This window comes from Heterocephalus glaber, unplaced genomic scaffold (assembly GCF_053883595.1).
Source record: "Heterocephalus glaber isolate CG9 unplaced genomic scaffold, H.glaber_assembly_v1.0 deba00001608, whole genome shotgun sequence".
Classification (NCBI taxonomy): Eukaryota; Metazoa; Chordata; class Mammalia; order Rodentia; family Bathyergidae; genus Heterocephalus; species Heterocephalus glaber.
The window spans coordinates 15,845,567-15,861,649 of NW_028258379.1; the positions used below are offsets into that span (position 1 = coordinate 15,845,567).

General features: G+C 41.5%; 1 protein-coding gene across 24 annotated transcripts in view; it reads left to right on the plus strand.

Annotated features, from left to right (window-relative positions):
- The window catches only part of Ttll5 (tubulin tyrosine ligase like 5), a 300,152-nt gene that overhangs the window by 51,887 nt on the left and 232,182 nt on the right, over positions 1-16,083 (plus strand). For 23 of the 24 annotated variants that reach the window (XR_015444939.1, XR_015444938.1, XR_015444940.1 and 20 more), the window contains 3 exons: positions 2,220-2,302; positions 8,836-8,905; positions 9,600-9,684. Coding sequence is in view for 17 of the 24 variants with exons in the window: in XM_087195100.1 (XP_087051226.1) it covers positions 2,220-2,302; positions 8,836-8,905; positions 9,600-9,684 (238 nt within the window). In the remaining 7 variants the exon portion in view is untranslated. The other variant, XM_087195113.1, reaches the window with a different exon arrangement.

Sequence of the window (16,083 nt, forward strand, 5' to 3'; positions counted from 1 at the left end):
CCTGCCTCAGCCTCCCAAGTGCTGGGATTATAGGCATGTGCTACCACACCCAACGATTTTTAATTTTTAAATGGTTGAAAAAAAAGAATAAAATTTTGTGGTATGTGGAAATGATATGAGTTTCAGTGTCTTTAAGTAAAATTTTATGGAAACACAGCACACCCTTTGTTTACCCATTGTCTGTTGTCAAGCTGCAGTGGTAGGGCTGAGCACTTGCAACACATCTTGCATCCCCTCAGATCCTAAAATATTTATGGTCTGGCTTTTTACAAAAGCAATTTGCTGACTCCTCTGTAGATGTGCTATAGTATATTTAATTAATGTTTTGCTATCCTAATGCAGCACTGTATAATCTTGTGCATACCACATTTCACACACGTGAGACTAGAACTAGAGGAAACAATTCTCGAAGTAGAACTACTTGTAGAGCTTTAGAGTCTGTGAGGCACGTTACATTTTTTTCTAATTCTGTTAAATTGTATCAAGGAAAAAGGCAAGGGAAGATGAGAGAGAGTGGACAAAAGCCTTTTTTCCCCTCCTCCTGGTGAAATAGTTCATGGCACTGATAAAGTCAGGTTCATTTTGGGAGGCCTCTGAGAAACTGGCTCCTGTCCAAGGGAGAGGGAGGAAAAGGAGGCAGTAGTTGCTGGCGTGTGACCTGGGGAGAGGTGCTGAGCCAAGATGGTTGGTTCTGCTGCCCGGCCTGGGCCCGATTTAGGGTAGGGGCAGTTTGTGAGCTCATTCCGGGAAGGGAGGAGCCAGGTGGCACCCAGGTGGAAGTCCTTGCAGGGAGAAACAGAGCTTCAGGAACTTGAGTGGATTTATGGTGCTGTGTTCTAGATAAAGCAGTGCTAATATCCTGATGCACAGTGAACTAGGTACTGTGCAAAAAGAAAGCCGTGTGAGATCTGTTGAGAAACTCTTATGTTTATTTGATTTCTCTACACATCTTCTTTCCCTCTCTTCTTTCAGAGAAGAAAAATCTCAAGAAAAAATAAGCATCTTGGGCTGGGGATGTAGCTCAGTGGCATCGTGCCTGCCTTGTAAGCACAAGGTCCTGAGTTCGATCCCCAGTACCAAAAAAAAAAGAAAAAGAAAAAATAAGCATCTTAATTTTCATCATTTTTTTTTTTTTTTTAGAGACAGGGTCTCAGTATGTAGTTCATGCTGGCCTTGAACTCATTATGTAGTTCATGCTGGCCTCGAACTCATGGTGATCCTCCTGCCTCAGCCTCCCACATGCTGGGATCACAGGCGTGCACCACCACGCCTGGCCTCATCTTTCACTTTTCCCACCTGCTTTGTAGCCATCAGCCATCTGAGGTGTTTGATCTGAATGGGAAAGGGAAGAGTCCAAGGCTAGGACTAGTTACTCCGCTCTCCAGGCAGGGGCTAAGAACACAGCAGCACCGGAGCCTCCAGCCTTGCTTGTCTCCGCTGTCCTCCAACAGTCCCTAACTGGAAGGGAGAGCCATTGCCTCTTTCCCATCATGTGCAAGCCTTTGGGAATCTTAGTATCGGTTGTCTGCTTTTTCTTCTTGGGACACAAAGTTATTTAAAGTATAAGCTGAACCTGGAGAAGAAATTGAAGCAAATGCTTCTTACTCTCACTTGTAAATTATTGCACTTCCTTGCCTCTTGCACTTTGTTTGATTTAAAGAAGGTCATTTTTCCTTAGAAGCTCCGAGGAATTCTTTAGCAGGGGTCACATGTGGGAGGTGAGCAACACTGTGTCTGTCTTTTCCCCATGGAAAAATTGTCTCCCACAAAACTGGTCCCAAGGCTGGGGATTGCTAATTTAAGGAACGTAACTGTATTAGGAGATCGAACTTTTGAGTTACCTTGTCACTGTTGCCTAAAGCTCCCTTAATCAACAGAGGTGAGAATTTGAAAGATTCCTGAAGGTTGTCAACAGTAATTGACACCCAGATTTTGCCTTGTTTTGTTTTCATCTTCTCATTTAAGAAAGAGGGGAAATGGTTGAAGAAATAATTATGTGAGTAATTTTGCTATCCCCTTTTCTCCTTCCCACCCCTTTCCTTTTTAAGATTAGTACAAAAGTACAGATGAATTTCAGCTGCTGCCCTCCAACTAGAAATTTGGAAGAATTTTGGGGTACCTGAATAGATAATTGATTAATTGTTGAAATTTAAGATAATAAACTCATATTCCTTCTTTGTTTTTCTCTCCCTCTTTTTATTTGTGAATATTTTGAGCAGATTCATACTCTAAGGACCGGGGACCTTGGATAGTAAAACCAGTGGCCTCTTCTAGGGGGCGGGGCGTCTACCTGATCAACAGTGTAAGTATGCAGAAGATTCGGACGTGATACTCAAGTGGTTCCTTCTCTCAAAGAGCAGGTATTCCCTTCTGAAATGTGCAGTCTGAAGTGAGTCAGCTGTTGTTCACCCTACTGACAGTAACGTCTTCCCAGGCCAGACAGAACACTTCATAGTCAAAAAGACGCTTACTTGAAAAATGCCACGAAGGGCTGATGACGTGGGCAGTAAAACAATTTACCAAGACAAGAATAAGTAAGACGAGAGAGTGGGCGTGTTTCCAAGATAGGAATCGCACCATGAGGGTGAGACACAGGACTGTCATAAGGATTTGAGGATGTGGGGGAAATTACAACTGACAAGACCATTTCCTCCAGCCTCACAGAAAGCCTGTTATCTTTAGGTAAGGAAATCTATGCACATTAACTTTTAGAGAAGATGGGTTGAGTTCATAGGGAGGAATGAATGGATCTTACATCAAAAGTTTGTTTTTATCTTGTGTGGTTTTTAGTCAGCATTACTGTACTGTCTTATGACTGTTCAGTATGTGCTGGTCAGGATCACTTTCATGGGAGAGTTTGTTGTTAAAGGTTTTAAACACTGCCCCCCCCCCTTTTTTTTGGTACTGGGGATCCAACTCGGGTCTTTGCGCTTGCAGGGCAGGTGGTGGAACCACTGAGCTAACTCTCTGGCCTCTTAATCCCTTTTTGTCAATGGGTAACCACTACATTTAATCCCAGCACACTGGGAAGCTGAGTCAGGAGAATTTCAATTTCAAGCCCAGCCTGAGCAATTTAGAAACTTAGTGAGACCTTGTCTTAAAAAATAAAAAAGACTGAGGATATAGTGCAGTGCAAAGGCCCTGGGTTTAATCCCCAGTACCTGCACAAAAAAGCGCCACTTGATCAGATTTGGGGGAGGGCAGCCTTTTGAGTCCTGTTGGCTCTCTGCACAGAGCATCAGCTGGTGTCATGTGCCTCTAGCTGAGCACAGCCCCAGATCCCCAATTTCAGAGTTGTCTAGCCAGTTGACCTCCATTTGGCCCGGCATCCTGCTGCTGCTCCTTTTCCCTCCTTTTCCCTTCCTCCCCTCCCTCCTTCCTGTTCCCCTTGCTCACCCTCTTCTTTTCAAAAGCCATCAATATCTTGATTCTTTGCAAAATTTTCATTAACTGTTCTTTTAAAATTTAATACTTATACAGAATAAATAAAATCCCAACTCGAATCTCACTCTCTAGACTTGCCACAGTAAATATTGACTTCATATAGTTGATTTCTTTTTTTGTCAACTTTATATGACGTGGTCAGTGTCCAGTTTGCCATTTATTATAATCACATCACCTCCTGCCTGCCTGTCCACATTCCATCTCTTATGTTTTTATATTATTTTTAAAGTGTTAAAATATTTACAGTTCTTTTCAATAACCACAAATCAGCTTATCTTCTTTATAAGGTGAGTGAAATAAATTAAGCTCAATAGAAATAGATTTTATACCATTGGGGTCTAAAATTGAACCACCAGATCATCCCCTGTGCTGTGTGAATTAATGATTTGATTCTTGTTCCTTAGCCCATTGCCTGGCACTTTGTAGGGATCCTTGGGGCAATCGCTGTCCCCTCTGATGTCTTGGGGTAGGGCTTCCTCTACTCTGTTTTTCCAACCTGATCCTCACTGCTCTCTGTCTTTAGGAATTGCTTAAACTTTTGGTCTGTTCTGGCTCCTTTTCCTTTTTTTTTTTCTAGCCTTGTTATCATTTCTTTCTTTTGAAAATATTCTTTCTGTCCTTCCAAGAAAAGGGTAAGTGGGGATAGATATGTGTGTGTGGCAAGTACTCCATCTTAAATTATCCACTTATCTTTGCACATTGAACTATTTCCTATGTGTGCAGAAACAAACTTTCTGAGGAGTCTTTTACTTTGGAAATTCCTCACATGCAGCCTGGACTCACAGCTATACAGTAAACAATGATGACCAGTCCTTTCGCGCTGAATAAACAGAGGATCTGGTTCTAATAGACCAAATACTACAGTTCCAGGCCCCAGTTACAAGTCCTCTTACCTGGCCTGGATCTCTCTGGAGGCCTTTCACCCTGGATCTCATGTGACATAAAACCTGGTCACATGTCTTGGCTCTATCCTTGTCTCTCTGACCTTGGCATAAAACTCCCGTCCGACAGCCATTCCTTCAGCGCTGTGCCAAGAGCTCCAAAGTTGTTTGACTCTCATAGATGGCTCTAGTTTGGGTTTGGGTTTTAGCTGCCAAATGGAATTGCTATTGAAAGTCAACTATGGCACAAGTTTCCTTTTTATTTTCTTAGACATGAGTCAAAAAGAGTAGGATCGATTCCCAGCTCATCTGGCACTTTTTTTCCTTTTGGAATGCTCTTTTGCCCTAGTGATTTGTTCCCTTAAAGCTAACATCACAAAGAATAGAAAAGTTAAACTTTTCTTGGTGGGACTGAGAACCCCATGCCCTGACTCTTCCCTAGTGCTGAGGCCCATAAAGGGAATGACACGTCTGTGGAGAATGCACATTTGGCAGGCTATGTAAGAGTCAGAGTCTCTTTCTCTCTCCCACCTCTCACTGGGCTGAATCCCTCGAGACCCCCTGCATAGATCAAAGCACTTGGCAGGACCTTTTGCCTTCCCCTCCCCCTCAGTGAAGCTTTGGACTGATTCTGATTCTTTTAGATATTTAGAGGAGGTGCCAGACAGAAGCCTGGGAAGATGCCAGCGGGCACAAGGGGAGCTGGCAACATGTGGACCTAAGGGGAACCTATTCCCACTTCACCCCAAAACTGGAATTTTATCACCTTTCACCCAGACCTGTGTTGTTAATGCTCCTCTTTCTCCTCACACAGAAGGCCTGACCATCCCTCTTTTCCATACCTGGACCCTGTCTCGTGGAATATGTGACCCATTAGCCAGTCAGATGAAGTAACTCTTTCCAGGGCCACTGCCTGCTTTCCTTTCAGACTTGCAGGGGAGGGAGAGAGTGCTCAGGCAGAGAGTCTGTGTGCAGAACCAGTGTGAGGGAGAGAGGGAGGGGCATTGGCAGCCAGGATGGAGTTAGGTGTGTGTGCCAAACGCAAACATCTTTCCCCATCTGCCCACTGGCAGGTGAGGGTCTCTTATTAAAACTGCCCTGTAGTAGTCATAACCTTTTGGAAAATATTCGCAAATAGCAACTTTTACCATAAGGAGAACAGAATAAAGGATAGAAAAAGCATTACTTTTATGTAATACTGAAGAGAGCAGTGCAGACTCCAACGGGTGGAATGGACGCATCTTTGTTGGTTTGCTGACCAGGCCTCTTAACAGTGTGTTCTTTAACTCTAGAAAAGCTCAAAGCTATGTTTGCTCCAGCTCCTTCAGAAACTGGCTAAATGCCCTGTTTTCCCAATTTACTGTATTCAAGTCATGGAAGGGAAGGACCTGGTGTTTTCTGAATAAGGCATGAATTTGATACTGGTAGTCCAGTCCAGCTGTTCTTGCCTCACATGTTACCCAGGGCAAATGTAGTATTAAGTATTCCCTGAGATCTTGGGGTACCAGAGAGTGTGGGGTCATTCTTGTCACTTCTGTGTGTGTGTGCGTGTGTGTGTGTGTGTGTGTGTGTGTGTATGTGTGAATTTATTTCTGTACTCCCTTGTGTCTCTCTTTGTGTTTTTGTCTTACATTCTTCCTTTTTCTCATTGTTCACTAGATACTCAGGAAGTACCTGCTTGTGCCAGGTGCTATCACTCCTCAAAACCTTTTGAGAAATTCTCCTAACCCTTTCATTGCTTCATTGTACTTCAGTGTACTACTCTGAGTAGAATGGCACGTGGGATGCAGTGGTGAATGCTGTTGAGTTGTGGAATTGAGTAGTTAGAACCACACAGATAACTCTTGAGTTTGCAGTAATAATAATGACTGATATCTCTTGACCCTTTAACATGTCCATGCCACTGTGTTTTCCAAGTATAATTTTATTTAATTCTGTTTAATGTTTATAAGAAACCTATGAGGTGGTTAGTATCATTTTTTTAGTAAGTGGTAGAGTCAAGGTGGTAACTCAGGTCTAGCTGACTCCAGAATATACACTCTTAACCACTGTACCATTCTACTGTACAATAACTTACCAGACACTATAAGCTTTAATATTAAGGTCCAGTTAGAAAAAGGAATGTGTTTCCAACTTCTCCAGCTGTTCAGATATCTGCTTTATTGCCTCTATGAAAGGAACTTGAGCTTGAAATTGAAGTAATTTGAAATGAGTTAACTGAGCATTAATGTAAAGGAAATAGGCCTAAGGATGTACAAAAGCTTCCATTAGTCGTTCTTCTGTGTACAACACTAAGCTGTACAGACCCAGTTGCCCTTTTGTTTTGTGAGCTTACAATTTAATTCCTAAAGCAGATAGAAATGAGAGGTAAAGACAGTAGAACAGACATTAAAGTTACTTAAATAATGAAAGGGTTTGTGTTATGCATAACTCAATGGATAAATGAGTACAATGAGGATGGAAAAAGCGAAATGGAACTGGGCATTAGATGTGTCATGGAGCAAAGGCCGGTGTGCCCTGTGGGAAAGAGCAGAGTTGGGTGGTCACATATCTATTGTAGCATTTAGGGTTACTCACTTGGAAGACAGCTGTGATGGATTAATTTTAGGTTTGGAACACAGCCTACAGCTTACTGCTTTGTACAATGATTGCATCGATTCTTATTCACTAAGCTGACTCAAGATGGAGCTAGTACTTGTGAGAAGCTGATCGACAAATGCAAGGGAGTCAGGAAACAGTGTGGTAGCTAAGTCCATTAGGGATGAATCAGTACTGATGGTGTCGTGTTCAGATGTTACAGAGTGATGGGATGTGAAGCTGCCTTTTGACTCTGAGATATCAACAGTGAGAAAGGAGAGGGAGAGTCTCACTGCCATGATTCCAGAGTTGCTCATTGTGGTTGTGCGTAATGTTATGGTTTCTAAAATTATCTTTATTTTATAAGTAACTAGTATTTGGAATGGGAAACACTTTTCTTTTGTAAACTTGTATTACAAAGAAAACCTTTTGAACTTGGAGGACAATGTTGGGGGGAACTACAAATAGTGCTAAAAAGTTAAACCTCTGAGGCAGACTCTCGGGGCACCAACGCTGCTTTATTGCTTGTTAGCTGTATGACTTTGAGGAGTCCCTAACCTGATTCTTTCTTCATCTCTAAAATGGGGAGGGTGATATACCTGCCCCATAGGGTTAGGTCAGGATTAAATCAAATCATGTTTGTGACACTTAGAACAGCCCTCTCGGCTCATAGTAAATAATAGTACACTTACTAAATTTCTTTTCTGCAAATGTTAACAATTATTTCTGAGCTGCTTCTGTAACTATTATCATCATAATTGTTCATTGCCACTTACCTTTTGGAGCTCTTTTGTCCTGCATGCTTGCAGCTGATTTCTCTGTCTTAATTATGAATAGAGGTATTCGATTTCTGATATTTTCTTCTACTGTTTTCTTAATCTAGAATCCGTAACAACTTCCTGCTTCCCACCATTTTGAAGCGAACTTCTTTTGACAAGTATTTAGGACCCTTTGCCAATTGGGTCCCTTTTCCTAGCTGTCTAACCACCCCCTTTGATTATTTCTCAGTTCAATCTTTAGCCATAGGCCCATGAATCAGCCTGTCCTCCTTTGTACAGGATTTTGTGGGCCATCCATCGCCCCCTTTCTTCCCCATCTCGTGCATGGTAGCTTTCAACACTCACTTCTTCCTGGGCAGGTGGTCCCACCTCCTGATCCACTTGGCAACCTGACATCTTACATTTGAAGAATTGCTGCTCTATGGTTTTCTAGATTATAGGCTTTGCTGTTCCTCTACCTAAATATTAAACTGTTGGGAGATAGGACTGCTAAATCTTATGTTCTATGAGGACCAAGATTGTACTTGATTTCTCCATCACTGTATCCCCCAGTGCCTTGTATTGTGTCCAGCAGCACCCACTCTTTATTGTATAAACAACTTTTCTTCATTGATGAAATCTTTAAAATATCTAATTCAGTTTTTGTACACAGTTGCTTATCAAGTACCCTTAAGTGAATCAACCAGACCCCCAACCCATTTCACAGAGGAAATGCTGGGACCCAGGAGAGAGCTGCATGTTCTCTAAACAACTCAATGAAAGCCTGTATTTATGAACAGTTCTAGTGTTTTTTACATTTTCATTGTACTTTACCTTTTGGAAGGAGCAAATTTTTATTTTTTTAAGTAGCTCTTGTTTTCTTGACATATAATTATTTAATATCATGTTTATAAATCTTTAAAGCTGTTTAAGCGGTATTTATTATGTGAGATGCTGTGTAAATTTCTTTTCCCCCATTGTAATTGAATACCCATAGTGTTTATAGAAGTGGGCTGTTACATGGCCAATTGAATATTTGGGTACCCAGAGGAAAACGTTTCCTAGAGTTTTAGTTTTCCACATTATTTCTTAAAAGGTTAAGAACTTTGCTCCTTTATTATAAATTAGAATTCCTTTGCACGTCTACCCTTTTATTCTTTCTGTTTACTCAATAGCCAAACCAGATATCCCTGGAAGAGAACATCCTGGTCTCCCGTTACATTAACAACCCCCTGCTTATTGATGGTGAGTGGTGATTAAGACTCTTGACTATATTGACTATATTGACTAGATCCCTCTAAACTTTTTAACCTCTTCATGGTCTTCTCTAGTAAGTGTTTTTAAAACTAGTATGAAATTCTTGACATCTCTGGCTTCAGAGATGAGGCCAGTTTCTTACCTACCATCAGGGATTATTTTGAAGATGAAATAAGATAATGTAAGAGAAAGTGCTGCCGGGCATGACGGCACACATCTATACTCCTAGCACCCTGGGAAGGTGAGGCAGGAGGATCAGGAATTCAAGCCCAGGGGCCGGGGATTTAGCTCAGCAGCGCTGTACCGCCTTGCAAGTGCAATGTCCTGAGTTTGATCCCTGCTACAAAAAAAACAGAGTTCAAGACCAGCCTGGGAAACTTAACAAATTAGTGAGACTCTGTAACTCAATGCAAAGGCCCTTGGTTCAACCTCCAGCACCACTCTCTCCCCAAATGTGTCATAGGCTACACACCCATTGATACTATATGAAAACAGTGAATATATATACATATAGTAATATAGTACACTTCTTATTTATCTGTAAAAGGGAAGATTGTGGGTGGGTAGTGTGTCCTTCTTATGAAGAGGAGTGTTCTTTCTTTGATAATTCTTATTTACATTGTCCTATTCATTCTCAAAAGAATTCAGTTTTTCCTGTGTATCCAAACTTTTTTTTCCCCAGATTTCAAGTTTGATGTGCGCCTGTATGTGCTTGTGACTTCCTATGATCCTCTTGTCATCTATCTCTACGAAGAAGGATTGGCTAGGTAAGGCACTTTGTGTTTGATTGGAGGGCTCACTAGGGTATATTAGAGCTGACCCATGAAAGAACGTTCAAAAAGATTAGGCTGTTTCTTTCAGGAAAGCAGAATACACCCAGGTGGGCTTCTGATGACAGAAGGTAGTCTCAATGCTGAGCATTCTTGCTTTCACACCGACACAAAGATTGTGTCAATGTTACCATGCCCAGCAGTGATCTAGGTCATAGGCTATTTCCATGCAGTGACAATGGTATGAAGAGTGAGGGTAGTAATTTGCCATAGTTTTTCAGAATAGAGTTAGATAGAAAAATCAAATACCGTATTTATTTACCTGCCACATACCAGGCATTTATTTTCATCCTCACAACAGTCTTATAGTTGATGCATTTTTGCAGTTGAAGAAACTGAGTCTTAGAGAGGTCAGGCGGCTTCATGTTGCTTTCTGAGACCACCCAGCTGGGGTTGGGAGTGGAGCAGAGATTGGATCTCAGCAACTGAACTGTTCATGCTCTCTCATATTTAGGGTGTAAGTTATACACTTTGCAGTGGTCATGTATACATGGTTTTCTTCTTGAGGTGGTTTATAGGTTTTAAGATAATGCAACTTGCAAAATTAAGTTCAAGCTATAATAACCTGAAGTTTTGTTTCTCATGTTCATATAGAATTTTACAGATGATAATGTTTCTATAAAACTTTAAATCATTTAAAATAAGTACATAACTTTGCTATGTTTGGTTTTCCTTTCCACCATAAAACTATCCTCCTTCCTTTTTCACACCTTCCCCTCCTTTCCCTCCTTCCATTCCTTCTTTCCTACCTGTTTGCCCTGAAGTTCTTGTGTGCAGTGGCCTGTGTGTTGTAGAGCATAGCGGCTTAGGGGTAGTTTGCATCTGTGAGCAGTCATGGCAAGCTGAAAAGCATATTTCTTTATTTAGAAAATGCAATTTGAAGGTAGAAAATACCATGAATAAAGAGTTATGTATGTGTGTACAGGCAATGCAGAAAATAGATACAATCTCTGCCCGCGCAGAACCTGATTTAGTATTCCCATTTAGGTGGAAGGGCTTTAGTACATGTTATTATATTCTGATAACTAAATTTTTTAGTAGTTTTTCAGTACTGGAGATTAGAACTACATCCCAGCCCATTTTAATTTTTATTTTCAGACAAAGCCTCGCTAAATTGTTCGGGTTAGTCTCAAACTTGTTGTATTCCTGCACCAGCTCCCCAGAATGTTGAGATTACAGGTGTGTGCCACTGTGCCTGACTTGAGTGATATTTTAATTTGTTTATATACTTACTTCCTTTGATAAATCCAGAGAGCACAGACCAAAGCTTCCAACTGGTTGAGCAATGTCTTCCCTTCACCTCTAGGTGGCGATGACAGCATTTATAAGGCCTGTCATATTCTTAACTAAGATTTTGGAGTTTGGGCCCTGGGAACACTGGAAGCTACTGAGACTCCGTAGTTCTGGACTCTTCCCTTGAAAATGGAGAAAGAGGAAAATGAAAACATTTTCCAGTTGGCATCTAAGCAGAAACTGTCTATTAGCTCTAACCAAGTCTTCACAGGAAAGTTTTCTATAGTGATTGTAGACACATAGGCTCACATTCTTGGGAGCTGAGATAGATAAGACTAAGTATAAAAGCCTAGTTCCTATATTGTCTACGACAAAAAGAAGGTAAGATATACCCCTAATTTCTGCTCAGGGATATAAGGGCTGAAGACAGCAGGTTTTTTGTAATTGGAAACTTCTGAGCTTTTTGTCTTTTTTTTTTTTTTATCATGATCTTCTGCATTTTTCTTCTTCCACTCATTCTCACCTTAGCTTGTCTTCTTTGACATGCTTGGGTATTATGTCCTGCCATAAATTGGACTTCTGATATAGAGAAAAGATGTCAAGGCACTTCATGTGTACTGTGTCTTGAGGATATCATACCAGTATGTTTTGCATAATATTTCAAGCATATTTTGCCCACCCTGTGGATAAAATTTGGCATAAAGACCTGTGTGGTTTCCAGCACAAAGTGAGAGCAATACTAACATTTTATTAGAGTTTACTACAGATATGTAAATGCTTTGACTGCAGCTTGTGTGTTGTTTATCAGAACCCACTAAATGGAGTAACTCTTCTCTTGCTTCCAGTAGGAACTAAAATACAGTATTTAACCAGTGGCTGATTTTATCAGAATAATTAGAAAAGAGCTTTTAAAATACTCAGACCGCACTGACCCAAAAAACAAACAAACAGAAACATGGATTTTTTTCAGGGCTTCGGCAAGGTTTTTCCAAAGGTATAGGTGAATATAAAAACTTTACCGAAGGATGGTACATGGCAGTGTGACAAGCTGTTTCCCAGAGTCCTTCGAGGGTACATTGTTCTGTGCGATCATTCTGAAGTACCCAAGTTCCCCATCTTTACTCACTGTGTGTCTGGCACACGCCTGCTTTTTAATCCTCAGAGTGTGCTCGACTGTATCATTACGTTCAACAATAGTCTATAGCTCCTCCAGCTCTGCAGCTTCTAGTAATCTTAGGTCACATGTGTTTTATGTAGACATAACTGAGGACAATCAGCATGAGATGAGATCACTAGGTCGTTTTACTTTGAGGCTTAACAAGGAAAACCATAATCTTTCCTAAAGAGACAGAACTGAAGGCAAAAATAATTAGTTTCCTTCTTTAGAAAGGAAGGCTCCTACATCACTATCATTTCTGTTGGGGCTTCACGTTAGTGCCAGATGACAGACAGTGCATTTCATGAGACCGTTTTGTGAAATAAGTCATTTTGTGTAAATTTTTTAGCTTCTGAAACTAAAGAGAAAGAATGCAGTTTCTTTATAGATTTCACTTGGCTTTGTTTTAGCCACAACAGGAGTAGAAAGACTTTTCTTCTGTGGGTAAAATGCTGAGGTGGTGTCCAAATGCAGTCACCTTCCTGGTATTTGGCTCCCGTCTTGTGCTCCAGAGTAGCACTGCACAGGTCACCCTGCCTCAGAGCTTCCAAGTGATATAGGGGAAACAAATGTAACTCCAACCTGTTTGGTGTCAGGTATGCCGAGTTTGCATTCTGCAAAACTGAAGAACAAATTCCAGGAAAACAGAAGTTAAAAATAGGAAAAATGTATAGAGAGTGATAGCTCCTGAGAGACAGGAGGGGACCCAAAAGTGGGTTGCCAATGAGCCCACTTTTCAGAGGAAGTTTTATAGAGCAAAATCAGGAAGTGAGTACAACGTGGGTGAAAACTACACTCCGCCAATAAGATTATAAATATAGCTGCTTAGGTAATATTGATCCAGTGGATGGATCAGGAGGTCCTGGTCACCCAGTTGGGTGATTGATGTCTATCAGGTCTTTTTTGGGCCAGGTGATACCAGTTATAGTATACTCTTCAATTTATTGCTTATCTCTTGAGGAGGCATGTAGGGCTGGTCATTGCATCTTTATTTTGAGGCCTGGCCTTTGAGAGGTAAACCTCCAGCTACGGTTGTAATGTGTTCTCAACTTCTGCACTGACTCCCTTGAGGGCCTAGCCCTGTCTGATCGCCTATAACATTTGTACCTAATTTAGTTATCTATCATATAAGTATGTTGCTGTTTAGCACCAGCAGGGGACACTCAGTTTCCAGACAGGGGTTCCTTTCTCACCAAAATGGTGGAAATTCTTTTTCCTGTCAGAAGTGGAATCCAAAAAGACTTTGTCCTGGATTTTACAGCTGTAAGTAGATCCAATCTGGGGTTTAAATGATTTGACAAAGGCTTTTGGTGGAGACAAAGCTAATAGCTAAATTTGCACTGAAATAGTAAAAATAAAATGTTAAAAAAATTAAAACAAAATAGAGTTAAAAACCACATGTGCTGTGGGAGACTCAGAGATAGGTAGCACTAGCACCTTTGGGGACAGGGAAGTGCCCATCTGGGGAAATGAGAGTGTCCCACCCATGCAGCAGAGGTAGGAGACAGAGGGGATCCAGAGAAGGACCAGATGGATCTGACTTTTTTCTGCCCTGGCCACATGATTCAGTGGGAATTCAGGAAAGACCCTAAAGCATTTGTAATGCTGTTCCCTTCTTCCTCACCCCCAGTTCCTTCTTCAGTAGCCTTCCTTGCTAATTAACGCTGGCTCCGCAGGGATATTTACCTTTTCTCTGCTGGATTCCTGTGGTTTTGAAAGAATTCAGGTGCTTGCTGGTTGCCAAGGAATTCAGATTACCTCACAGGCCGCACACTGTCCAGAATCTGCCACAGCAGCAAGTGGGGGGAAGAGACACCAAAAAGGGGGAGAAATCCTCCCCAGCGCTCATTGTCACCCTCCCTGGCAGGCCCTGGCTGTTTGTGAAGTTTGAGTCATTTCTGGCTCTGAAGAGAGAGGATCAGGCTGGTAATCCCCTCCCAGACGCTCCACAGGGCGCTGCCTAGTCACTGCCGCATTTTGGCAGTCTCTCTGGGCTGCAGCTGGTTGACAGCAGATCAGAGAGCACTTGGGCCTCTTGTTCTCCTCCATAAGATTTTTCTGGGTCAGGCCAGGATGAAACCCAGTGGCTCCTGGCAGGGCTGCCCCGAGGTCCAGTCTTCACGGTCCAGGCCTCTGTGGCTCAGCCTGGCTACACCTGCTGAAAGATGACTCACTCATGCGCCACAGCTCGGACTCCTCAGTGTTGACTTCATCTCCTTTGTACATTTGTATGGAATACAGAAAATAAAACTACAAAGAAGAGGCTTAAGTGTCCTAAATCTAGATTCTAAGACTGATTGTAAGAATATATGGTGTCAGAGTCTTAGAAGAACAGAATAGCTTTTGAATAAGAAAAGAGAGTTTCCCAGATCCCACTAACTTCTTATTTTCCTGTTCTGATTCTGTACTGGTAAAGATTTTGGAACATGCAACTCAGGTGTGTTTTCATTTAATGCTTCTAGGTACCTACTCCACGTGCTTCTTGACTTATAATGGGGTTATGTACCAGTAAACCCATAAGTTACAAATGCATTCAGTAGACCTAAGCTACTGAACACCCTAGCTTTACAGCAAGGTCTACTAGCAAGGGTCAGTTGTTACCCTCTGGTCACATGGATGTCTAGAAGCTGTGGACTGCTACATGCCCACTGTCAGGGGAGAGTATCATAGTGCGTATTGCTAGCCTGAGGAAAAGTTAAAACTCAAAATTTGAAGTATGAGGTTCTACTGGATGTATCAATTTCACATCATAGAGTGGAAAAAAATTGTGAGTGTAATGATCAGAAGTTGGAGACCATCTGTATAGGCCAAACCTCGAAATCCTTTCTACACACACACACACACACACACACACACACTTGAGTTTTAGACAGTTACTGTTGTTTTGATTCCAAGTAAGAAAAAACATAGCATTTGATTTAAGAAGTTGGTCAGAATAAAGACAATCTACATTTGTTTTCAGAGTGGAAAAAAGGGCATATAATTCTATATTCATCAGTAGGCTGTGAAATAGTATCCAGGGTTTCAGATTTAGCCAAGAAAGTAAGACACACACACACACACACACACACACACACACACACACACACACACCTTCTTGGTTTAAAGCCCAGGGCTATGAAATTCTATTGTGAGAGCTTTCCTAAATCTTGACCTTGTTCAGAGAGAGATTCAAGACTGGATTCATGATGTGAATTTCAGTCTGTGTTAGGATAAGTATTTGCAAACATGGCCCTGGAGTACCTAGTAAAGAGTTATCTTTTAGGTTGTTGCTAATAGATTGTGTTGAAGCTGGGCATAGTGGCACATTTCTGTAGTCCCAGCTACTTGGGAGGCTGAAGGCAGGAAGATTTCTAAGTTTGAGCCCAGCCTGAGCAACTTAGCCAGAGCCTACCTCAAAATAAAAAATAAAAAGGGCAGGGGATGTAGTTCAGTGGTACAATCCCCAGAAAACAACAACAAATTTGTGTTGCACCAATATGTGAAGGTCTGATTTAAAGGTCACGAACTTAAGTGATCACAAGGACATTCCCTGGGGGAAGTCAGCCAGGTGGAAAACCAAGACTGGGGGACCATCTGTCCCACTTAAAGGCACTTGGTATTATGGTAGTGCCAGCAAGCCGCACATACTAGAATTGCCAGATCTAATGGTTTTAAAAGGGAAGCTGAATATCTAGATTTTTTTTTCTTAAATTCTTTTATTGGTGCATTTTAGGTATACAACACAATTACATTTCTCATTGGGAACTTGTACCTTCACAAGATGCTTCTTGGTTCTTATTTTTTCCCCATTCCTAGCCCTCCCTTTACCCCCTCCACCCTTCCCTATTTACAAAGACTTTATTTCCATTTTTTCCATTTCTCGTCATTTTTCCTTTCCCTTCTTTCCTTTCCCCTGCCCCTCCCACTACCCCTACCCTTTGGACCTTTTTTTCCTATTCTGCATT